General features: G+C 41.0%; 1 protein-coding gene across 9 annotated transcripts in view; it reads left to right on the top strand.

The window, feature by feature from the left end:
* The window catches only part of MCF2L (MCF.2 cell line derived transforming sequence like), a 166180-nt gene that overhangs the window by 106062 nt on the left and 34210 nt on the right, over positions 1-25908 (top strand). For 8 of the 9 annotated variants that reach the window (XM_087756373.1, XM_087756372.1, XM_087756369.1 and 5 more), the window contains one exon: positions 18703-18793. In XM_087756373.1, the coding sequence (XP_087612499.1) occupies positions 18703-18793 (91 nt within the window). Of the gene's footprint in view, positions 1-17994; positions 18583-18702; positions 18794-25908 lie in introns of those variants that run through there. The other variant, XM_087756376.1, reaches the window with a different exon arrangement.

The following is a 25908-nucleotide window of genomic DNA, read 5'->3' as shown; positions in this document are numbered from 1 at the left end:
GTAGTTGTTAGATGAATTATATAATGCTACTTATATTTCATCAGAAAATTACTTCCTGGTATGTATGGATGCAGATTCTGTGATGGACGTTGTCCTCTTATTTCTTATCTTTGTTGTACCTTAGACTGCAGTGTTCTGTGTTTTAATTGAAAACATGTATAATTTTGGCAGAACATGCTAATTCCTGGTTGCTACTCAAGATGTTACTCAGTGTGAGGGAATACTCCATAGTTACATACAGAGGTTTGTCGTAACCACTTGTGCTCTGTTTGCCTGGTTCAGCTGGATGTACAGTCTTGGCAGCACTTCCAAAGCTTTGACTGAGGGTGCTAAGCAGGCCCACCAATTAATCCTGGTTCTCTTAGAGGGCACGGTAGTGTTATCAATGGGCTGCTCAGTAAAAATTGTGGGTTTGTTGAAAATCTGTTAGGGGATGAAACAGTGGGGTTCACAATTCTGATGGAGGTGAGGAAGGCAAGTGGCAGAGCAGGGTACAGACCCTAGACTTCAAGAGAACAGACTTTGGGCTTATTCAGGGAACTGGTAGGTGGGATTCAATGGAAGGCAACTCTGAAGAGTAAATCTGCTGAGGAAAGCTGGCAAGTTTTTAAGGACATCATCCTCCAAGCACAGGAACAGTACATCCTGGAAAATGAATAGACATAACAGGAGACTGACCTGGCTGAACAAGGGAGCTTGTGACGGAGCCGCAGTACAGAGACAGCATACAGGAAGTGAATGCTGGGACAGGGACAGGAATATAGAAACATTGCCCAAACACGTAGGGATGATTTCAGGAAAGTCAAAGCACACCTGGAGCTGAGGAACAAGGAGCAAGAGACATCAAGGGCCTGCCAATAAAACTTCTGTTGCTTTAGCAGTACAGGAATAACCAAGGAAAATGTAGACCTGTGCTGAATGGGCTGGGTAAATTAGTAGCAGCCAACACAGATGAGGCTGAGTCACTTGAATTCTTTGCTTCAGTCTTCTCTGACAATGTCTCCCAGGCCTATGTGTTTAGAGACAGGATTCAAGGAGGAGAACGACTAGCAACTGGAGAGGATGAAGTCAAGGATCTCTTGAGAAATCTTGACCCAAATTTAGTCTTTGGGATAAGATGAAATACATCGAGAGTGGTGAGGAGGCTGGCCAATGTCATAGCGAGGCTGCTCTCCATCATCTTTGAAAGGTTTTTGAAATCAGAGATGGACTGTGATGACTGGAGAAAGGCAAATATTGCATTCATCTTCAGAAAGGGCAGGAATAAAGATCCAGAGTGCTACAGGCTGGTCAACCTCACTTTGGTCTGTGAGAAAATTATGGAGTGAGTTCTCTTAAAACATACTTATGGGCACAAGAAAGAAAGAGTTAATGGGGAATAACCAGCATGGATTGAACAACCCTAAATTGTGCTTGACCAATGTATTTCTGTGATGAAATTACTGGATGCATGAATGCAGGGGAGCTATACATGTCTTTTACCTGACCTTGAGCAAGACTTTTAACAAAGTCTTCCCCAGCACCCTTGTATCTGCTTTGAGTTGTTATGTCTTGACCGATGGGCTGCTGGGTGGGTGAGAAACTGCTTGGATCATCAAGCTCAAAGAGTGGTGGTCAATGGCTCATGCTCTACCTAGAGACAGAGTTCCTCAGGGCACCATATGTACCTGTGTTGCCTGACATCCTTGGCAAGGATCTGGAGGGAGGAGATGGAGTGCACCCTCATCAAGTTTGTGGCTGAGAAGCCAGTCAACCACTCAATACACTTGAGGGAAGGACTACCATCCAGAGGAGCCTAGAAGGAGAGGAGGAATGGGCTGCCTGGAACCTCATGAAATTCGACAATGACAAATGCCAAGTTGTGCAGTTGGGATGGACTAACTCCCTGCAAGAGTGTGGGCTGGGAACTGACTGGCTGTGGGGCTGCTCTTCTGAAAAGGACCTGGGGGCCCAGGTGGGTAGCAGGCTAAACGTGAGCCAGCAAGAAGCCCTGGCAGCGGTGAAGGCTGGTGACCTTGGGGCTGCACCAGCCAGTGTATAGCCCAGAGTGGGTAACAGCAGGGGTCCCCTGGCTGGCTGTCTCCAGACCCCACCTGCAGTGTGGGCCCAGCTCTGAGCTTCCATAGGGTGAGGGCTCAGAAACTGGAGCGAGTCCAGCAGGGCCCCCATAATGGTCAGGGCCAGAGCTGATGTGCAAGGAGAGGTTACAGGAGCAAGGCTTGCTCAGCCAGGGGAGGGAAAGCTGTGGGAGCCCAACAGCCACCATTCCCACCGATGGGAGAGCAGTGGGGAGGTGGCAACAGGCTCCTCGCAGAGGTGGGTGGCGGGGAGAAAGAGGCCCAGTGTGGGAATGGGAACAGAGAGGTTCTGACCTGGATATAAGGAAAAAAATTGTTGCTGGGAGGGTAATGAAGCATTGAGAAAGGCTGCCAAGAGACGCTGTGGAATCTCTGTCCCTAGAGATTTTCAAGACCTGGCCACAGAAAGCCCTGAACAACCTGGTCTGAATTTGGAGCTGACCATGCTTTGAGCAGGAGGTTGGACTAGAAGCCTCCTGAGATCCCTTCAAACCTGAATGATTGTATGAATCAAGAGATCTCCTTTATGTCTTCCTCAAATTGGGCTATATGGCTCTCCCAGATGAAAAACCCTTAGAAACACAAGTGTGAAACACTGATTAAATGTTGGTTTCGAGCTGTATTTCACATTCTTTTCACTGACAACATTCAGTGCAACTCAGCATAGACCATGCTCAATTCGTGTTTGGAATGAATCACGGCAGATTTCCTTCATGCATGTGTGTGCTTTTGTTTACTGTACATGCATGAAGAGAAACAGTATTCTTCTCGTAAAGGCCTTTGTTGTTGAGTATTTCGTAGGACCTACTCCCTGTGAGGGAATACTGGTTATATCCAGCACAGTAGTGAGGTACCCTCCTGGTTGTGCTTGTTAACCCCTAGTTTATCAGGGAGAGGAGCCGTGAAGCTGAGAGCCAGCTTCATTTTCTTTATCACTGTGTTGGTTAAACCGTGTGGTGCTAAGCCTCCCTTGATAGGATCTTTCTTGAATACTGTTATTACAAATAATTATGTACTAAACTCACATCTGCTCCTCCTTTTGAAAGTCCTTGGTGGCGTGCTTCATGGTGGCTCATTGAACTTCCGCACAGAGTGGGGTTTATGTGAGAAATTCTGATCTGAACCAGCAGCATCTGGTGCAGGGGGGAGGACTGAGTGCATCCCAGAGCAGCATCAGTTTGGCAGGAGCATGTTTTTACTAATTAAAAGCCTGGGAGTAGATTTTCTGGAGGTTTTTTCTGTTCATTTCCCCTACTCTCCAACAATTATTCTGTGCGTATTGAGCCAGAAGTGGCCATTCCTTAAGTCTGGCTGTTCTTGTAGGATTTTCTTGTTTCTTTAATTTCTAATTCTTTAGAAAGAGAACACTGTTCTGAATAAAAGAAGGAGATAGCCTAGCTGGCTCGATACGAAGAGTAAGGTATTAACTATTGTGAATATAACAATATTTTAGGTATTAGGGTGATAACTTTTCGATTTCAAGCTTGTAAAAATAATGCTACTGTTAAGATATTGATGAAACTGGGACGTTTTTGAGCCTGAGAATTGCTATAATCTCAAAGGGCTGAAGTAATCCCTGATATCTTTGCTAGTGGTGTAACAAGCTTACTGTGTAAAATTTTGTTATGAGCTGTTGTGCAGGTTTATAGGGATAATAAACTGCAGGAATGCCGGATGTCAGCATACATCCCATTATAAAATATGTTTTGCTAATGATAAATTATCGATTGGCTATACCCCAAAGATGGGCAATATTGTAATTTTGCTTGAATTGTGATATTTCTAGTGCTGGTAAAGGTGTCATAAGATAGGATTTTTGCTGTTAACTTAATTTTCAAGGGCTAAAATTTCAAAGACTGTTTTGGATGCTTTTGGAAACTGCTTTTGAAGGGAGTGGAGGCAGTTCATTATTTACTTATTTTGTAAGTTTATTAGAGAGGCCTAAGGAGTACAGATCTCCAGGAAGGATAAAGATGCAGCCCACAGCTTTTATGCATGGACTGCTCTCCAGATTAGTGTCATTTAGCTTATGAAATACCTAACTCTGTCTTTCAGCTGTTCTGACTGACTGAGGGGAAATGGACTTTTCTATGAAAAGCCCTGTAGAGCACAGACATGTCTGGAGCCACAACAGTTCCTCAGAAAACTACTTGTGCTACTTGGCCCCTTACAAGATTCCTGGTCACAGCAAGGGGTTGGCAGCAATAACTCAAAACTCATTGTCTGACTGCCTGCAGTCGCATGTTAAGGGAAATGATATTTCATGGGAATGACAGTGAGGAGTTACCAAGAGCCTCATTAGAAAGGACCTTTCTGTGCTCTACAGTAGAGTTCACCCAATAAAATATTTACGGGTATAGTAAGTCTTAGCAGTGGCATCAGGTTTTCAAGATTTGTTCCCAAGTGAAAGAAGAAGTCTTGGTAATAAGACTAGCTCAGGACTTTGTTGAAAGAGGAAAAACTGAAACCTCTTAACCTACCCTTATTATTCCCCCTAATTTTATAGGTAAACATGACCTTGTTCCCTCTTACTGCATTCTTGTTCTATACTGTCCAAACACTGGGTTTCACAAGCTTTTTCTGTGTAAACTTTCTTTTGTCTTTTTCATAGTGAACTTTGATCGTGAAGAATTAAATGTTTCATGGGGCACCTTGCATTTAGAAATGGAACTATTATAACTTGCCTGTTATCGCTTAGATGACCATGAAGTAGAATAGTGCAAATAGCAGAGCTATCAGCATGTGCTTAGATGTGTAAATGCCTGACACATGAGGGTATTAAGAAAGGAGGCAGTGGAAAGGGAATACCTCATCTCAATTTAAGATACTCAGTTAACCCTGGTGCAACTCTGTATCGTTAAGGAGAGAGCTGAACCATCTTCTTCAGGTGGGTGTTGTTAATGTTGCAAGGTAAATTCATGTTCTATGGACAGCTGGATAAAATACAATGTCTAATGTGTAGTTTGTAATAATGTCAAAATATTTAGTACAGGTTTGTTGACATGGTGCAACAGTCATGTACCGTGTGTACTTACAGATCACTGCTATATTAGGAGAACATGGTGGATTAAGGGTAAGTACTATAGACAATGGAAAATTATAGCTAATCCTTTTATAACTACTGTTTTGGTAATGAGATGTATTCTAAAGGTATAAGTGTAATACTTCTGAAACAGAGTTTTCCTGTTAGCAGCTAGTAATTTTTTAATTATTATTGAAGTACAAAATAAAGTTTTATTAAAAAGGTGGGGGATTCTCTTACTGGGAAAGATTTTGCTTCAGGCAAGTGATTTTTGGTTTTATACATACAGTACACAAGATAAAAGAAGGAGAATCCACGCAGTGTGTAATGTATTTAAGGCAGTGCTTCCTAGTAAGAGTATTTTAGCTAAAAAGTTGAATTGGTACAAATACTTTACATGTAAGTATTGATCCACAGGAATTAATAGTTCTTATTGATAGAGTTGCTGAATAAAGTCATATCTGTAAATAAGTGTCTGTAAAAGACAAGCTCTGTGAATTCAACTGGGTTTCAGCAGAGGACAGTGAGCCAAGTCTTGCACCTATTTGAGATGCTTTGAGCACATTTTATAATGTCCACATAGCTAGTCTGATTGTCCTTCTGCAGAGAAAAATGTTCTCCTAATACTTCACTGGGTGATTCCTTTGGGGATTGCTGCTGAGCTGGGTAGGAAGAGGAGGTAACGCAGAACAAGATTGTCTCAGCTCTTAGCTGAGTAAAAAATGGATGGCCTCCATACACAGTGTCCGTCATTCTTATTGCGAAGTGGGAGCGGCACCTGTGGGATGTACCTTTTATATCGCATATATATAAAGGGTGGAGGAAGGATATTCCATTCAGGTTTACAATAGGCTCCTGAAATAGCTGCCTAATGTACCTTTAAGAAGTCAACTCAGGGCATTCAGTATTCTCTTCTTTTTTTTTCTCTATTTCAAAAGTATTTTTTTTCCTCTTTCTATTTATCCTACTAAATAGACTTTTAAGATTTGCAGTGTACCCTGAAGGCAAGTGTTATTCATACATACTCCTATCCATCACAGCTGTCGCTCTAAACATATTTTATTAAGTATGTACATGTTCTTGGAATATAAAATTACCAAATGTGGGGTGTAGCATGAGAACTTGGTCCAAAACAAATTAATAGATAATTGCAGTGGTTTAAAAAAAAAAAAAAAGGTAGGATTTTTCAACATACGGTTTTGCTTCCGGTTAATTAGCCGTTTCTACTGCAATCAGAAAACTACGCTGTACAAAAGAACAAAAGGATATAGTTTTAATGCTTTTCTTCATTGCTCATATAGGTTCTTCTTTGAACAAAGAAAGCAAGCTAAAATTCTTGTGGTCACAAGACATTGGAAAATTAGTATTTTAAATGTGTAACACTGAGTCTTAAATACAAAGTACCTTTCAAGAGAAATAAAAAAAAATAGTGTAGATTAGAAAATTTAGAACAGGTTTTGGTGGCCAGTTTGAGTCCCAACACTGCTGATTAAATACAATACACAGGCCTTTTGTACTTGTATTCAGAAAGAGCCTTGTACAGCCTCTCTTTGTAATGCCCTTCTGTCTTGCTGCCTGATCTTGAGCATATCTCAGGTTAACTTGTCGTGTTCGGCAATTTCCTGTTTTGAAAGTTGTCCCCATCGGTTTCCTGCCCGGGAGAACGTCCCCTTCTTTGACATCCTCATGGTTTACAAATGCTTGAACATCATGTGGCCTTCTAAGAAATCCTGTTGTTTGTGGTACCGTCTGGTGTTGGAAACTAGGGAGCCATCCTGTCCGAGTAACGAAACAGAACGAGATGACCTCCGGGAGTGTTGACATCCGATGGTTTGAAAGCTCAGTTGTTAGGGTTTGCTAAGCTTCAGGTAGACCCTTCCTTGTTAACTACACCAGCTCCCCATCATTTGGGATAACACTGTGGTTACCTGGAAAAGTGAAAAAGAAATGTCTGTGCCAAGTCTTCCAGCAGGTTCAGATCTGAGAAGACTTCACTGGTGTAGGCGCAGCAAAGCATGACGTGGTGGATTTAGGTAGGGGCCAGAAGAACATGCCACAGCACGGCATGGGTGTTGCTGGAGCTAACAAATATCAGCGCAAGAGGCACTGGAGAGCATAGAGCTCGGGTCTGGCCGGTGTCCTCGGCGTAGATCCACCACTGCACTCTGGAAGCAGCGGCAGCCTTGTTGGGGTAACGTTGTGTGTTGAGCTGGTAAGTCCCTCAGGGTCCAGGCTGACCTTGCCAAGAGCCAGTGTGGGAGGGTAACAGCACGTGTTTCCTCATTTATCTGCAAACTAAACAAGTGACCCACTACTAGCTAAGAGTTAAGCACTTCTGTTTTATAGAGTGCCAGGGATGAACGTCACCACGTATGGGTATGAAGTGCCAAAAAACAGGCACCCTGACAGTTCGCACTGACACGCTGAGCAACAGCTTTGCAGCTTCAGTGTCTATTTCTGTCAGCTGTGTTTCATTTCCACGCTCTCCTCTTTGTTGGATTACAATCCAGGCTGAAGATGTGGAACCTGTACCCTGCTGTTACCTTGGCAGCCCCTCAAATTCGTCAGTGAGAACATCCCAGGGCTTCCAGCAAAATCTGTCATGCTGTGTGTGCCCTTCCTTTCTCAGAGCACAGCTGCCAAACAGTTGTAAATGCCATATGTTCCTGTAAGCAGAAAGGAAATGTAAAGGCTTAGGTTTGACCTGAGTGTGTTACGTCTTAAATTTAAGTGGTAGTCTGAAGCTTTTGTGTCAGATACATAGTTTGACAAGATTAGGTCAAAGCTCAACACGTTACTTAGAGTCTGAATTTTTACTGGGTTCAGAACAATTTACGTTTGTTTTGATGCCCACCTTGTAAATGTCTTAAACTTGTTTTAAAACTCAGCTCTGTATAGGCAAAGCCTTTCTAGTCTTTAAATCCCACTTACACCTTCAGAGTTTAGAGGATTTGAATAGTATGCATGACACACACTGTCCAGTGGTAAATTTAATCTGCTAAGGAGACAAAGTAAATTAAGCACTGTAAAATTGTGAAAGTTAATTACTAAAATGCTGGACCTCAAGCAGGAGCTTTCATTAGTCCAGTCTTAAGTTCAGAATATTTAACACCCTATTTAAGTATAAACTTACCTTTCTAAAAGACAGCATTCCAGATAAGGCTGTACCAATACTTTGTGCAGTGGCATTAATGGTTGTTGAAGGGTACTGGAAATATGTGTAATTCCAATATCCTAGTTCTGAATAGGTGTAAAAATGCTTTTATCAAGTATGACTTAATAGTTCAAAAGCGCAGATTGCGTAGGCTTTCTGTTGCTCATATTTACTTAAGCTTAACCAATTTGGAGCCTTTTGCCTTTATTGACCTATTTATCCTTAATTGTCCCTCAAGGATATTGTGGCCTACTTCAGCCATCTGTAATTAAGTCTAAATGAGTCCTCAAAGTTGTTGTCTGTCTTCAGACAGTCCTTCCAAAAGCAGCTCTGCGTGACCTGAAGAAATTACACTGGATTTTCCATTTAGAAAATAAAAACTCTTCTTTAAAAAAACTTACTTTAGTTAATTTCACACACTAAAAGAGGATCTGTTAAGCAATAACTTTCTCTTTTAATGATTATGTCTGTTACCTGCAGAAATGCATCAAAGCTGTTGTGATTTTAGTCTGTGGGGTTCCTTGGTGGGGTAAAGCTTTCTAAGTTACCGTAAAAAAAGGCTGATGGGTACCACAGAAAGGAAATGAGTGCATGTGGTACAAGCAGATGTCCAGGTCCAGGCACATAATGATGCCTGGCCACTTCAGTTCTCATTTTTAACGCTGGCTACATTCCCTCAGCGTCTCCCCAACAGCATAAGCTTTCTGGACCAGAAAGAATGTCAGCATATATGGTGGAACATAGCCAGCATTACTGTACTCCAATCGGTCATGTTTGCTTGTTTATTTTAAGGAGGAGCTGGCTTGAAAGTGGGAGAGAGACTGTTTTGAGGACCTAGAGTAGTATAGGAGATAAAGAGGAGCTATAGGGACCAGTCAAGGAAGGTACTGACGCCCATATCTCTGAAGCTGAGTGGGGAGGGGAAAAAAGAAATGTGACTGTCTATGCTATATAAATCAGTGTAAATACTTAAAAATAAATCAGGCATGTACCAATGCTGCTTATTTGACTGAGGAACAGAAGCTGTGCCTGAGACAGAAGTGCCTCAGGTAAACATGTTTGGATTCATATCGCGCAATTTCAAGGGACCTACTGCTACGCAGGATAAAGACCTTCGGCTTCTTTTGAGACCAAGGCTTGCGAGCAGCTTTCCTGGTTGTCACCGAGTTGTCACTCGCCTCATCGACGGTACGGCTCTGATAGTAGCCCATCTTCCTTGTGGGTTCTTGCTTTGCAGGCAGATGCAGTAAGCTGCTGCTGTCGCAGTCCTGCGGTGACTGAAGGATTTTCATCAGGGATAGGGCTGCATGTAACCATGTGTGGCTTTCTGGGCTACAGACATTGTAAAGTTTGCATGAGACTTCCAAAGTTTTGAATAATTATCAGCCCCTTAGACAAAGCTCTTTGAAGTTGCTTTCATTATTTTGTCTCCTGTTAATCTGACTTCTAAGGTCTGTCATCAATACAACCTCATGTGTAATTATCTTGCCTATGCTATAAAATTTCAAAAAGCATTTTCATGGTATTGCTCTTCTAGGCTGTATGATTCCGCTTCTCTCTTCTGCCTCATGAGCAAATTATAACCGCTTGCCTGTCATGGTTTTGTGCCACCTCACAACCCAACGTTCATCCAAATTCTTCTTTGGCCACTTGCTGCGAGATCCTAAAATACAATTTTGTGTATCTAATGGTTCCCCAATGCTGAGAAAATTGAAATACGGTATGCTCTCGGACATACCTGGGGCATGAACTAATAACAGGTGAGACCAAGAGTAAGCATAATAGGAAAGGGAAGAGATAAGTTTTTCATCAGTGGTACACTGGATAAGATTTAGGGAGAGTTAACTGGAATGTGGAGAAGGAAGAAAAAAAAGTGCATAGTGGAGGGAGGGAGAGAAATGCATCAAATTTCTTATCTTAACCTTGTCTAATGGTGAAACTTTAACAGGTTCAGCTCCAACACAAAGGCTCAAATTTTCTTCATTTTGCATGCAGCTTCATCTGTTTCTCTGAAGGGAAGGCAGTAACTATCAAAACCAAAGTAAAGAGAAGGTTCAAATGCCATGTTTTGAATGTGCATTTAAAAATCCATCTATTCACAGAATTCCAGTGTAGAATGAAAAAGATGGTGGAATAGTATGCACGTTGTTGTATTCATAGTGATTTAGTTGGGGTTTTTTTGGGGGAGGGGACAGTTTTTATTTTCAAAATCAGATTTTAAACACAAGAATCAATGAGCAGCTGTTACTGCCAGGAGCTTTGTATATAATAATTTTACTTGGCATTCAGTGATTTTGGACAGACCACTAGAGGCTGCACTTGTATAGCAGCACTTCTGACTGTCTCATTTTAAATTTCTTTTGCTGGAATTCCTTCTCGTTCCTATATTTCTTCATGAGCAATGGTCAGCCTTAGTTTGAGTTGGCTAGCTTTTTCCTTCCGCAGTTAAAAGTTCATTGAGCTGACGACGAGAGGGCCCAATAATCACACATAACAAATTTTTTTCTAGGTCAATAGCCTTTTGTTGAAGCACAGTACAGGCACTCACTAGTTAAACACAGTAAAGAGTAGATGGCAAGTGTTGTCCCTGATTCCAGAGATTTGGATATGGAGAGAGAGGTGCAGTGCAGTGACTTCCCCACCACCAAGCACCGGCTTTCAATTCAGCGCCTGAGTAAGCTTGAGGTGAGCCTCTTCCTTGGGTCTGTGCTCTACGGATGGTTTTCCAAGGAGATCAAAGCAATGGACATCTCCTCCCAACTGCGCTTCCTATACTAGCTGACTTCTTCAGTGTTCTCAGCTGAAGACATATGGGTTACAAAAATGAAAGACGAAACTATATTACTAATTCCTTCTGAAATTATGCATAAGTTGTTAATCATTGCCTTCCCATTTTTGTCCCGTATGCAGTGCCATGTGCCAGAAACGGAGTGAGCTCATGATTTCTGTTTTTTCTCATAAATGTTGCTGGAATAAGAACCGATATCTGGTAGACCAGTTACACCTCAGCTGAAAGTGATTCTGCAATCTGAGTCGGAGCCGAAATGTCATGCCAGTTTGCTTTAGGGGTTCAGGAGATCCGCTAGGTAGCGAAACAGCTTCATCTGGGTGTTCATAAATGTTACATTCATAACTGTTACCCTCGTTAGGAACAATTCTGTTCTCAGATGTGTGCAATATTCTTTGACCTCAGTTAGTCATACAAATATATCTGTGGCAGAATTTGGCACCAAACTGCTACTTTCTGTCCAATCAATTAAATGTCATGACAGGATCATGCAATTGGATGTACAGCCATCTTTTGGGAATAGGTTTTCATTCTACATATTTTCTTGGCAGATTGTTTCTTTGCCACTGGTAGGTATCTCAATACCAATGCAAACCTCAAATTTTCTGTCATAAAAATAAAAACTGTAATCTTAAAGTTTGCTAATTTAGAGCAAGTGTAGTTAGTGGGAAGGTATTACTGTCCAGCTTTCAGAACACTTCTAACTTGTCTATTCCTCAGTTGAATACTTTTAAGTACTAATTTAAGTGCAGGTTTCTAGAGAACACGTAAGTAAGATCTGAAATGGCAGCAGCATTACAAAGCGGTATTCAGCTTAGATACTGTGTTAAAACCTGCAGGCTCACTTAGCAATTGAACCTAGAAAGTTCATTGTCCAATGCAGAGCTCAAGTAATGTCTGGTTTATAGTTCTTTTTCAGTTCCTACTGTCTCTAAATTGTTTTAATCAGGCACCTTCTGCAGTGAGGCTGGGTATTATGGGCTATAAAAGCCTGCGATATCTGAAGCTTTCAGACTGGATCTTCGTGAAGTGTGATATATCCACTTATTTCCATCATTTACTCAAGAAAGCACAAGACCACTTTCTTTTCCTTAAGAGACTGTGGTTTCCAATATTAAGAAGTCCTTAATCTTAGTCTCAATTTGGATAGTGAGAAAAAAGCTGTCATAAGATCAAAATACTTAGACCAATCAAGTACAAAAAAAAATTTAAATTAATAAGTAGCACACCTTTTAAAATGAGGGGAACATGCCAAATATGATAATTTTTTTGTTTCTTTTTTAAAATACCCAGCTGGTGGATTTGTTTTGGAATTAAGTGGATAAATTGGCCAGTTTTGAAACAATAATGAGCAATCAAGAATTGTAAGAAAATGAAACTGCTATAGGTCTAATTACTGTTTAGTGCCTGGGTACTAGATTTTGTTTAATGTTACAGTTGAACTTTTTTTTTCTTTGTCAAATTCATAAACCATTAAATTATTCTGCTCTAGAAAAAACTGCATCCTCTAGGACTTACCTAGTGATCAAAGAGAAGAAGTCTTGGCTATCCTACATAAGGGACAGAAGGAGGGGAGATATGGGGCCAGGCAACTTGTTCCTGCCCTTTTTTCTTGCTGGGAAACCAGCAAAAAACTGGTAATGTGAAATGTCACCATACCGCTTAGCTGAATTATTTTCTTTCATAGTTGCTGTACTGGAGATTTCTATCTCGATTTGTTAACACCATTAATAACACGTTCTTCACCGTATTATCTGGCTGTCTTCTAGAGCATATAAAGACCACTAAGGAGATGGCTCTTCTCTGCTTTCATTCATTGCCAGGGCATTAGTGGCTTCATTTTTTTTTAATGTGTGAAACACTTATGATTAAGAAAGAGTTCTTGTCTCCCCCTTACCCCCCAAGAAGTCATTCTTAGCAGCAGGAGGAGAGATGGAGAAGTGGTCTTTGAAGTGGCTCGGGTTCAGTCAGTTGAAATGCCTCTGAAAACGTAGGATGCAAAGTTTCTCTTGGGAAACAATAACCTCGCTAGCTAGTGTCTGGTTTCCAATAGCCTGTTCATAAGCAAAGTAACAGAGAATGCTGTTTTTGATTACCCTAACTTGTTTGCTGATGCCTGAATATAGGATGACTTATGACTTCAGAGAGTGATAGTTTCTGGAAGCATTTTTATCACTGGGGGCAAAATGGGAATGCTTGGTGTTCAAAGTGTTCGTTACCACTGTGCTCAGTGTCTCCTTGTATATGCTGAACCTGTTTGAGCTCCAGCTTGTCTTTTTCTGCACTGGATACAATTCTATCTTTGAGGTTTAATTTCTTTTATTTTTTTTTCTTTAAAGACCTGGTCCACACAACCCCTGTGGCATGCCCAAGCATAAACCTAACTGCTGCATGGACAGGATGGGCAATACCCTTCCTAAAATGATCCGTCACCGTGTCTTGTATGTTTGCCCTTTTGTGGTACAGTAGCATGGCCAATGATGGGTCGATGGGCCAATTCCACAGTCCTTCCTACATAGGCCTGTGTGTTGCATGCCAAAAAAGATCAGGATTTGTGAGCAGCCTTGAGACTCTGCATCTCTTCAAGCAGTCTGTGCGTATCGCTGATGCGCATTGATGGTCAGTGATGAGCTACAGAGGGTGAGTAAGCTTTAAGAACGGGTGGTACCGGGTATTCAAAGACAGCTTCAGCTGCTTATAATACGGATTGCTGCAGACATTGCCTGGGTGCTCTGCTCAATGTAGTAATTCTTCACTGAATATTACTGAAGTCCTACTATCAAAATAGCTGTTCAGCCATTGAGAGCAAGAATTTCTAGTCAGTTTGTATGTATAGGCAGAGGTAGTCAAGGTAGGGAACAATCCTGAGTGTAATGTAAGTCAACTGTTTAATAATAAGGCTTTAAGACTGAAATTCACTTTTATTAAACTGGAATTATTTAACGTAAAATACTGCACAGAATTTCAAACATCCAAAAGCTTGAGTTGCTGCGATGAACCTGAAGATTTGCTTTGTTTTGTTTGTAGTAGAGAGCAATGTATGCAAGCAGTTTTCATACAGCAGTGTAGAAGCAATAGGAACTTATTTGTGTAGCAGTTGTCACCACCCATACCTTGGAGAAATGCAAGGATCTTTCAGATGATGACTATGTAATTGCTTCCACACACCCCAGAGGGAAGTTTCTTTCTGCAGTCCTATGTACTATAAGCTTTCCCACCCTTTCCCCCAGGTGCATGAGCTCATAAGTCTTGCAAACAAGACAAAGAGGAAGATGTCCCCATAATCTAAAGCTGAGGAGTCACTAACTGGAAAATTCAGTTCCTGCTCTACAGTCTACATGGAGAATTTGGTGCTTGTTAGGCAGGTACTTCAATCTCACTTTCTCATCATCTCCAAATGGTCTTACACTGGCTCCCCGAGATGGACGGAGGGGACTGAGCAGAAAGTCTACCCTCTGCTGCATTTTTTCCCATTATCTGTCCTCTGTGGCCCCTGTTCCCCTTTCCTTGCTTTCTACCTGCCTAACCTGGCCTTTGTGAGTTTGCCGGACATATTTTCTGCAGAGCAGGGATGGTTTCTCTGCCTTTCTAAAAATGTTCTGTTCTTTGTGCTGGTGAATAAACAGAATAACAGAGCTTATCTCATGATGTAGGGGTTTTTTGTGTTAGAAGGGAAACAAAGGAAGGAAATACTAACTTTGAATTACGAGCTTATATAAATTATGTTTCAGAAAGTACACCGGATACAAGTTAATGCATTAAAGAAAACAGAGGTTGTAAGGGAAATGTCAAGAAGCCTTAATAGGCAGGTGCTTCTGCTAAGGTTGCCTGCTGTTTCTCACTGAAAGGGTTGGTTTCCAGTCATGTACAACTCTGCCAAATTTTCTTTCCATTTGTGAGGTCTCACCTGAGTTTTTGGTTTAAAGTTTGGCCAGAATAGCTGAGTTGTTCCCGAGAAGCCAGGGAACATTTGTGCTTTTCACTGTGCTTTTCAATCGTTGAAACAGCCTTTTGTTTGAGAATCTCAAGTGTCTCCATCCTTTGGTCAAGGACTCAGACTTGACACTTAGAAGAATGATGGCCTTTGTGTCAAGGAAATACCTTGAAAATCTGCCTAAATCCCAGGTCACAGATGCTCAGTAGCTATTCGAGTCTGTTGTCAAAAATGTCCCTCTTCAGCCTGGGGCTGAGCAGGAGCTTCTCTGTGGTTGCAGAATGAGCTGCCCTAAAGCCAGGTCCACTACCAGGGCTGAGAGCGGGGAGACTGTCTCATGGGGTGCGAGTGCCGCCTGTTGCCAAGCAGGCAGTGCAGGCAAGCCGCTTGTCTCAATAGACAGGACCACAGCCAAGGGAAGTGTCCACCCAAGGGAAGATACTGAAAGACTGAGTGGGACATAAGGTAAGGGAGACTCGGGTTGGAGGGTGAGGGGACTGCGTTATTCAGGAAGGGGTGGAGTGAGAACTGATTTGGTCATTTGTCCTGACGGTATAAAATAAAAAAAACAAAGCGCCAAGACTTCTTGAGCTGGTCTTGGGACAAGGCAGCAAGGAATGAGAGTGGTTGAAGTGATGAATGGGGGAGAGAAATGCATGTGGTGGTGACAAGTGTATTGGAGAGAGGCACGAGAAGGCCTGGGCTAAGCTGATGAGTACAATGTAACTGAAGCAAGGCAGGGAGTAAAGCTGGATGAGCAGGACAGGCCGTGTCCATCAGAGCATGCTTCTGCTGAGACACATTGCTGAAGCCAAAATGCTTTACTCTCAAGCAAGTGGTGGGGGGGAGAGGAAATCAGTATTTGGATAGAATGTAATAAATATGGCTGAGGGAAAGAGAGACAGCTGGCACTCACAGTTAAATCAGGAGCCAAAGGAAAATTGAATATCTGCTTGTTACCAGAGCACCATTCATCCTGTGCCCTAAAAGAGAGGGGGGTCTTGCAGACTGTCTTGTAACTACGTACACAGGTGCATGTGGCAGCAAAGAGAGGTCAGTAGAGCAAGGGTGCACTGGCAAACAGACCCGTTTCCAATATTTACTCTTCTTGAATACGTGACTTTGTTGTCTTCATAATGTTCTCAACTTTGTTGTACACAATGTCTTAGCTTGGTTTGTTGCTTCCTGCCTATGACTTGCTGGAGCTGGATCCCAGACTCAATAGCCAGCCCTTTGCAACAAGGCACTGTTGTCAAGATAACGAGTATTTTTCCCACCGTGATCGGTTCAGAACAGAGCGTTTAATTTTTTTTTAAGCAATCTATGTTCATGGAGTGTTAACAGTTTGAAGTCAGGTGCTCAAGACTTTTTGCCCCTGGGTCTCTTCTAGCCAGCAATGGGGAATCCTGGCTTTTATTTGTGAGCCTGGAAGGGGGACACATTCTGAATCATGCAACCACCCGACGTATTTGATACCTCGATTTGATCCAGTGGAAGAAGGCGGCTGGCTAAAGACATCTTTTGGGCTATTTTAGAGGTGTGCTTTCCTTTGTCAACTCTTTCACCTAAGTAAGCTTTGTCTTTTTTTCTAGGAGAATGATATTAAGCTCTGCTTGTTGCCAGGTGTTCAGGCAGATCATTAACTGTGTGGAGCTGCCATCTAGATCTCCTCCAGGATCCTAGCTGAGCCTGTCTTTCCCTGAGCCCCTGGAGAGAAATCTGATTGATGCTTTGTCAGAGCATTTAATTTTATTCCTCTTATGCAGAAATGTCAATAGTTTCTTGAAATACGATACAGATGTTGCATTTAGATACTCTGTGGGATCTGAGATTGTGCTGCCACTGAGGAAGTATGCAGAAATTTCAGGACCCCCGGGGACTTCTACTTGAGCAGGAGGAATAGCTCTTTAAGAGTCTTAATACTCTTCAAAATCCGCAGAAACTGCTGTGGGAACAGCTGTAGTACCTTTTTGCCTCCATTCATCCACGTTTAAGCTGTGTGACCCAAGGAGTTTGTTTTGCTACCTAATTGTTGTGGAACATGGTTGCTATTAGCATTTTATTTTGCTCCGTGACTAAAGATTGAAATGGTGGGAACTTTAAATGGGAAACAGGAAGATGCTAAAATCAGTCTGGCTCGCTCTCTCCTCCTCTTGCCCTTCAAATAAAGAAAGAGAAGGAAGAGGATAAGCTTTAGCAAATTACGGAAATTTACTGTAGTGGGAAGCATATTGCTAATATAAAGCCCTGTTTGTCTGCAAGGGTTATTTCAGGCTTACAAGGCAAGTACTCAGATGTTGTTTATCCGTGTTGTCCTAACCCAGAGGCAAGAGTTAAGTAACGTGCGCTGAATGTGGGCAGTGAGGCGTCGTTTCTACTACTCTCCTATGTTAAAATGACTGCTTAGCTTCTTTTGAGAGAAAGCAAATGTGCCTTTGCATTTTTTATGATTATTCATGTTTCTCCCTAAATATTTAGTCTGTAAATTTGAGAGATTACAGTTTGTAAAAGAGAGGGGGTAGACTGTGAGTCATGTTTAAATTTGTAATTTTGAAGAATAGCTTAAGATGACACATCTGGGTACCTGTGTTCTTCATCCTCAACATCCTCTTATTATTGTGCTACCAACATAATCTTATAAAGCAAAGCTGGTGTTTTCATGATTCAGCAATCCTGAATAAGGCATCCTGACATTCTGTTGTGTTGATTTTTATATTGTCTTTTAAGGTATGACGATAACAAATCGACGCACAATATTTCTAAATGTCACACAATGCAGACAGTAGGCCTTGCGGTATATTATTATCTGGATTGAAAATACAGCACATATATTAAAAATGACCAAATAGATGAGAAAATAACAAATCTGAGCCCGTCTGCCTTGTATTTGCCTGCCGTTTCCATTTTGATTGCGATTGGCTGGCGAGGGCTGCTGCTGGCATTGCACAATTGGCTTAGATGGGGAATTACAAAACAGGAGCAGATCCCTTGACTGGGACTCGGTAGCACATGCAGCTGAGCGCAGGCAAAAAAGAAAGGTCACCTGTACGCAAGGGTTTGAGCGGGATCTCTCTCACAGATGTTTCCATTCCGGAGAAGCGCATCTGATCTCATTTTTCTCATCTCTGACTTGAAGTGTTTAAATGCCATAGGGATTTTTTGTTTTGGTGAATGTAAAAATGCACCTGGGAACAAGTTTGCAACCTGGAGGCATATGAGAATTTCAGATGCGTGGAGCAATAACGTGGAATGATCAGAAGGATCTGCATTTTTAAGGAGTTTTAAATACCAGTGAGGAGGAAGCTGATTCAAACAGACAGTTAAAAGCAGATGCAAAAGGAAAACAACTTTGTTTTGATCCTGAAATTATACTGAAAACAGCATGAAGGAGGGATTATATCAGCACCAAAACAATGGAGAATCGAAGGGGTTTATTTTCCTCTGAAATAATCTCAGTACGAGAAATGTAAAAACTGTCCTTCATGAAAAAAGAATTCATGATTTGAATATGGTTTGAAGCTCTGTGGAACATATTTGGGACTGCTGCATCTGTGTAGTATAGTATATCTTCATCTAAACATCTCAAAGAAGATTTTGCACAAAAAGGTCAAGCTACTTTTTTTTTTAACTAGTTTTTAACTGCTTTTTTAGTGAAAGAACCAGAGGAGTTTCATTTATATTTTTAACTAAACTTTCTCTTTTTCTTCTTTCCTCCTGCAAACTCAGTTTACGAGATGCTGGAATTGGATTTATTCTTGTCATAGATCGCAGACAGGACAAATGGACCTCTGTGAAAGCTTCCATACTGCGGATAGCAGTGAGTACTGTTTTAAATTAACTCCTTAGAAAGATTTTCCATGTTGAACCTTCCCCTTATGAATAGGAAAGCAGCAATGACTTTATTTCTTCAACAAAATGTATCCAGTAGTGTTTTTGTATCCCAGCTGACTGGGACCAAGCATCATGTGTCTATGACGTGCTTTTAATGCAGTTTGCAGCTCAGGACGTCAGCCTGAGAAGGCACTTGGAGAGCATGTGTGTGTGTGTGTGCGCGCACGTGTGTGTGTGTGCGCGCGAATGCGTGTGGCATTGAGGCTCTCCCGGGTGGGAACCAATATTTGCATGGGCAGCCTGTGCATCTCGCAGAGCTTTGGGTCCAACTTTCACTATTCAAGTGAGCTTCCTTTTTAGGAATGGCTGAGGATGAAGGTCCTGATTTAGTTTACCACTTGTGAAAGGAATGCGTGTGTAAAAGCTGATCTTGTGGTGTTCGAATTAAAACAAAGGTTGCTTGTAAGGCAAGAAGATCTTACATACCTGCTATGATCAATCAACAGCATATGTGGTTACTTTCAGTCTCCTTTTTAATTAATATGTTTTAAATATGAAAACTAAGCTTATTAGAGGCTTTTTTTTTTATACAAGTAGGAAAAGACAGATTCATGTTTATCATGTGCTTACCATACTGTGTGTTTACTTTTGTATTTTTTTTCTTGTTATCCTTGCTTGAATTGTTAATGTTGATAATCTTTCCACTAAGTGCTGAAAAACAGAGCTGTAAGCATTTTTTCTTTAATTTTCATGGCTGAAAATTTTAAGCTCTGTAAAAAGTCAAATCAAAACAGTAAATGTCATTTTTGCGTAGCCCCATTTTGACCAAAGAACTGTTTGTTTATTGTAAATTAAAATGTATTTATCTAAAGGTAATATATCATTCCTACTATATGACTTTTTGTGAATGAATATATAATGATATAATATTCCCACAATACAACTTTTTCCAGAGTAAGTACATTTAGGAGTGTTAAAATATTAAAAATATACAGAAATATTAGCAAAACTTGCTTTTGCAGCTCACTTTGAAATTTTTGAGATGCAGCATTGAACAGATTCCAGTAGGGGAAACTGAGAGCAGCACAATTTGGGGTGATTGAAGAAAAAGGACTGTAGCTCTGGAGTTTTTAAATGTCTTTCAAAATTCAGTGCTGTAGTTTCTGTTTAAAGACGGATAAGTATTCCACATATGACAGTCCTTTATTTATGTAATTCAGGTGGTGGGGGTGGGGGGCAACTACAGACATGTTGCTTATAGCCATAATATTAACGTTTATGGTAATGTTCCTCCAGTGTGTGTTATTTTGCCTAGAAGCACAATATACAGAATCTGAGTATCTATTCCCCATGATATGGGATCCATCATTGTAGTCATGGTGTTGGTGCCTCAGGGCTTTGCCTGGAGAAGGGTGTTAAGCAAGCTCTCTGGGTTGCAGTGCTGTTGATGGTGGCTTATTTTTCTTTTTTCTTCTTTTCTCATTCCTCTGTGAGCTTTGAAAGAGAAATCATGCTTCCTATCTGAAGTCTAATCTGTTAGCGGCATGATGTTTGTTTTTTTTTTTTAATATCTGTTTCTTTTCACTAAACTGGCTCAGCGTTGGCTTTATATTGCATCCGTGGATGTGTGTGGTGGTACTCCTCTTGGGCTTCTGCAATAGTCATGTCATCCCTGAACACTTGAAAATTTTACCTTCCCATTCCAAAAAAAGATGTGGTGACAAATCCTTGTTTACCATCTCCACCATTTCTTTACTGTAATGTTTGCCATAAGTGAACTCTGAATATGTTTCTGCTGTCTGTTACTTAAAAAAAAAAAAATAAAGCTAAATATACACGATACATACCGTGCACCAAGTTGCAAGGATTTCTCTGGGTCCTGCTGATGGACAGAGATTTTTAAACGGCTCAAGGGTAACTAGAGGCTTGGCTTCTACTTCTTTGGTTTTCCTAACCATCAGAGTTGTCTTTTGGTGGTGATCAAGCATCTGAGTGTCATTTTGGCTGTGTGGATTGAACCTTATGTCTGAAAGCCTGGTATCTATAGCAGTTTTGATTGCTTAAACTTATTGCTGTGTGTGAGGATAAGAGTTTCATCTTATTTGAGAAGAGTTTTGGCTGTTGGCTCATTTGTACTACGTCCTTCAGTGTCTTCCCAGCCATCTTTCCTGATTTTTCTCTAATCGCCCCAAGGGGGTTAACCCTTTCGATTTGTGAAATCAGAGATGCCAGTGCAGGGTGCTGTGGCTGGAGTACTGCTCACCAGGAATATCCTGGCTGGAGCGTCTGCCCATCACTAATATCCCGACAACTGTAGGAAATATATTTGTAAGCACTGAGCAGCTGCTAACCAGAAACTTATACTAACGTGTATTTTTTTAATAATTATTATTTTATGTTATTTCCAAGACTCTGCACACACAAATGTTTGGTTTGTACTAGTAGGTGTTAGAAGTATGTTTTGAAACAAAACTAACGAAGAAAGAATTTTTGGTTCAGGTTGAAATTAATGCAGAAAATCTTTCTATATTATGAAAAATTTCTAGGCTTCATTTTTCCTTCTTTGTTGTTAGGGATGATTTTCTTTCCTGGGACAGAAGATGAGCAATGATGAGCTGAATCTTTATTTCATGCTGATACTTTAGGGTTGTTATAGAGAGTCAAGGCTGCGAACACAAGGTAAACCTATTTTTGCAGATACAGTGGAAGGGCAGTGGCTGCACCATTCACCCAGGATGACTGCTGCTGAAGCACGTGCAGCAACAGAAAGATACTGTTGACTATATAGAAAGTGTAGCTTTTAGATGTCTTTAAGTTGGACAGAATTCATCCCTACTGTTGAGTGTCTAGGAGGAATCTGGCCTACTGGGATAGCCAGGCTGAGAGGTGGAGTTCTGGTAGAGACGCCAAAAGCCAAGCTTTATGTTGTTAGGTGTGAAGTCTTGGCAGTAAATTGTCATCTTCCTAGAGAGGCCATAGAAAACTGAAAGGTATTACAAGAAAAATATCGAAGTTAGCCACTGCAAATTGTTCGCTCTTATTACATTGTTGTTTGAAGACACAAAAATTCTGAAGTTTTTGCCCTGTCAGCTGCTGAGATTCTTCTAAATTTGTCTTGTAATGTCCTGTTTTCAGTTAAACACAGTATACAGAGACACACAAGACCTTGCTGAACTTTTTGGCTCCTGTGGCTGACCAAGTGGGTAGGCTCATGGAAATAAGGCATGGTTCCTGAATGAGGGTGCAAGGAGGAGCACTCATATAGCTTGGTAAAATGGCTCCATATTGTCCCAACTGAAGTCAGGTGAATGACAAACACCAAACAAATTGATCCCCTTTTCCTTTACATGCAGTCAAAAATTACTCTTTTTTTTTTTTCCCCTCTTTTTTTCTTTTTTTCTTTTCTCTCCTGGTGTTATCATACCCAAACAACCAATATTCAATCCACAGTTGTAGGAACAAGGCACATTACTAATCAGTGTGTTTCACATTGCTCTGTTCATAGTTCCAGTGTGTTTTCATAAAAAAAATGAAGCCTATGTTATTACATTGTCTCTGTTGTTCTATCATCATTGTCTTCCTCCATCTTGAGGGAAAGGTTGAAGTGTGAACTCGGCATTTTAGACAAACAAAAAACTGCACTCAACATCATGAAAAGTTTCAGTCATAGCCATCCATCAGCCTTATATTGAAAGTCCAGAGAAAATAAACTTCCTTAAACTTGGTGCTTAGGTAATAACATACGTGTGGGCAACTGCTCTCAAGGAAACAGTTGGTATGGAGGTCACTCAAGTGGTAGTGAGAAAGGTTTATCCAGTTACAAAACTTTGCATCCCATTCTAAGTGTGACAAGAGTTGAGTTTATCCAGCCTCCTGGGGAAGTTGCTTCCTGATTTGCCACCTTTGACTAAGGATGCGTCGCATGCAGGTTTCGTGCCTTCTGTTTTGGACCGCATTGTCCAGGGCACTGTTTTTCTTAGCTCTTCATAAATCAAAATGCAGTCTTCACTGTAACAGAGGCTTAGCCCATTAATTGCTTTGAAGGTTAGGGCCAAGACCTATACCTGGCAGGAGGAGATCAAAAGCCAGTGGAGAGACTGGAGTGTTAATACCAGCCTAAACCTTGCAGGAGCCAGGCAGTCCCGTTTTTGTGCCATCTGGAGTCTTATCGTTGGTTTTACATCCAAGGTGAGAAACAGTGAACTACAGTAATCTGACCTTGAGTTCTCTGACCTTGTTTGTAGAGAGACGTTGAGTTTCTTAGCGAGTTGTTGATGGAGAAAAGATGCGTTTAGCAACCGATGCTTCATGAAAGGCGCTATTTTATGTCATGGATAGGTATTTCCCGGTAGCCCAGTTTCTAGCTAGCTCTTTGCGTCGTGTCCTGAAAACTGTAATGACACTGAACAATTCGTATGGGTTAAGTTTGAAAACTCTGCTCTTTTTTCAGCCCCTAGTCATGTTTGTCATTTTTGCTTGGATTCAAAACAAGACCAAGAACAGTATTTGTATTAATTTTGTAGCTGCTGTTATGAATGATTCCAGTGAATGATAAACTAAAAAGGTTATTTTCAGATGCTGTATCGTTTTGTCTTATTGCTTTGGATGTTTTGAGAATATTGCGTGTGCAGGCACTTCTGCAGTTATCCTTGTATTTTTCCTTTTTATTACATGTCTTTTTAATATGTAAAAAGAGAGAATTGAATCACTTAAACTCTAAAAACAGGATCATAACATCACAAGCATTAAACCCAGATCTAATGCAGAAAAGCTTAATGTTTTTAAAACTGCATTTCAAACTGTTCCTTTTATGAATTGATTTAGTTCAAGATTCTTTCTTGACCAGAAGCCTGTGTAAAAGACTTCATTCTAGCCAGGAATAAAGAGTCTTGCAAAAAAAGAAAAAAAGAAGAAAAAAAAAAAGTACTTATTAGCTCCTTTATATACAGAGGTATTTTGGAAAGAAGTGCCCTGTGGCTTACAGCATACTAGTAAGTGCAGAAGGGAAAACACCACCACAGAGTTTGGTAGTATGGGTATATTGAAGCTCTTCATAAAATGAAAAAGACTGTTGTTCCAAGTATTTTAAGGCAGAACTACTAGAACTGAGTCAAGCGTTAGCTCTTTGATGACTTGAACAGTTCAGATATTTCTGAAAGCTGGCTGTTTACTTGGGAAGCAGAAGAAAAGGGATTGTAGATTCACTGTTTATCAGAACAGCTTTCCTTTGCTGTGTAGGAGTATAAAAGACTTGGGAGCAACGGGCCAGTTGAGTGAATTGCTCTGTGGGACTGAACAGCAGACTGCAACTTTAAGTGCATCTCTGTCTAAAAGGTGTACATATCTATCTACATAATTCCTTTGTATACTAAATAAGCCCTAGGAGGAAACCTGAGATATGAAAAGTCAAAGGTGTTGGTTTTCTCTTCCAAAAGCTCAGTTTCTGGTAGTCACTGCTGAAAGCTGTAGCTCCTCTTCCAGGGAGCGGCAGCCTGGCAGCACTGCATCCTGTCTCAGTGAATATTGTGACTATTGTAAAGTATGTGATTTATTGGGACTTATTCCTCCTTTGAAAATGCCATCTGCCCAATAGCCTATAGCACATATATGCTGTTTACAATTGCTGTCAGGTGGGACTGTGTGGCATTGCTGCTCTGCCTAACTGGTACAGGTAAAATTGTTGAGTGGCTTAAATAGCTCCTTGTTGGCACCAGCAGAGCAAGACCACGTTACACAGTGGAAACCGAAGATAGGAAGAATCTCAGTACCCGTCTTTGGGGAAATGCTGTCCTTCCTTCCCCACAAACCAGCTGCTGCCAGCCCTTACCAAGCATCAGGCAGGGGTTGTTGCCTGCTCAGCTTTTGTGGTTCCTTACCAGGCATTCAGCATCTTGTCATCTTCATTTATGAGATGGTCTGCCTCTCCTTACTTCCCCCTGTTAGCAGCTGCTTAACTTCAGGGTCAGTGCTGATGCTACAGAGAGCCTCTCTGTCATTAATATTCTGTGAAGGAAAGTGATAATTAAGATTATATGCAACTAACTTAATTTTACATTTTGCCCAAAACCCAGCTGGGTTCAGTCTCTTTAAGGTCCCTCTTTCCAGAGACCTGGAGCATGCAATGGAAAGCTCCCCATCCCTGAGAAGCAGAAGCCTGAAAGCAGGCAGATCAGCCCGCTTCTGAGTATTTATTAACTGATTTCCCAGAGGATTTAAGGTAGCTCCTGTTTTGTCCAGCCAGCAAAAGTTCTTACCATGTTCCAAGTTTGGGGTACCTATAGGGCAGCAAAGATCTCAGTGTATTGGAAAGCTTTGATTTAAGGGCTGTGCTGTGTATGAATTCGTGGTTTAAGGGCTGTGCTGTGTATCAGTTCCTGGTTTGGTCAGATTTATTTCAAAACTGATAATTACATGCATGTCTACATCTTTTTCTGTATCTTTGGAATCAGCACTGGCCTGACTGGATGGGGAAGTGAAGGAGATAAGCAGATAGAAAACTAATCAAACAAGTGCCAGTGCTGATACAAGTGAGACACAGGAATACATGGGTTGGGCTAGAATAGAATAGGGGCTACCCTAATTTTACTACCAAAAATATGACTGTTTTTTTTCCCTGCTGGTCTCTTTTGCATAGGCATTAAATGAGTTGAAGTGCAATGTTTGAGACAAGATGTTGGGGGAGCAGTTAATATTAATTAATCTAGTAAAGAACAACACTTTTGGAAAAAACAGTTTTCAAGAATACAAACCCTTCTTCAAGTCACAATGATGTTTAGTGACTTCACTAAAACAGTCCTTGAAGGCACTTTATTTTATGACACTACTAAGCATACATGAATATTTATTTTTGTGCTTAACACTTGGCACAGCATTGTTGAGAAGTCATTGTTTGCTCTGCCTGCTTAGCATACAATGGCTTCAAACAAATATGCTGCTGGACTGGAACAGAGATTTTTTTTGTTGTTGTTCTCTCTTGTTCAGGGTGAAGTTGACTGGTTGATAAAGTTCAAACGCATCTAAAGAGTATCTCTTGCATCATATCATTGTCTCTGCAAGTCACCAGGGCTTTAGGAAAAAAAAGTTAGGAAAATAGTAATAATT

Source organism: Nipponia nippon, unplaced genomic scaffold, assembly GCF_047370975.1.
Source record: "Nipponia nippon isolate SJK-2023a ecotype South Korea unplaced genomic scaffold, ASM4737097v1 scaffold_2, whole genome shotgun sequence".
NCBI lineage: Eukaryota > Metazoa > Chordata > Aves > Pelecaniformes > Threskiornithidae > Nipponia > Nipponia nippon.
The sequence above is the reverse complement of the archived record's forward strand: the minus strand, read 5'-3'. Positions and strand labels throughout refer to the sequence as shown.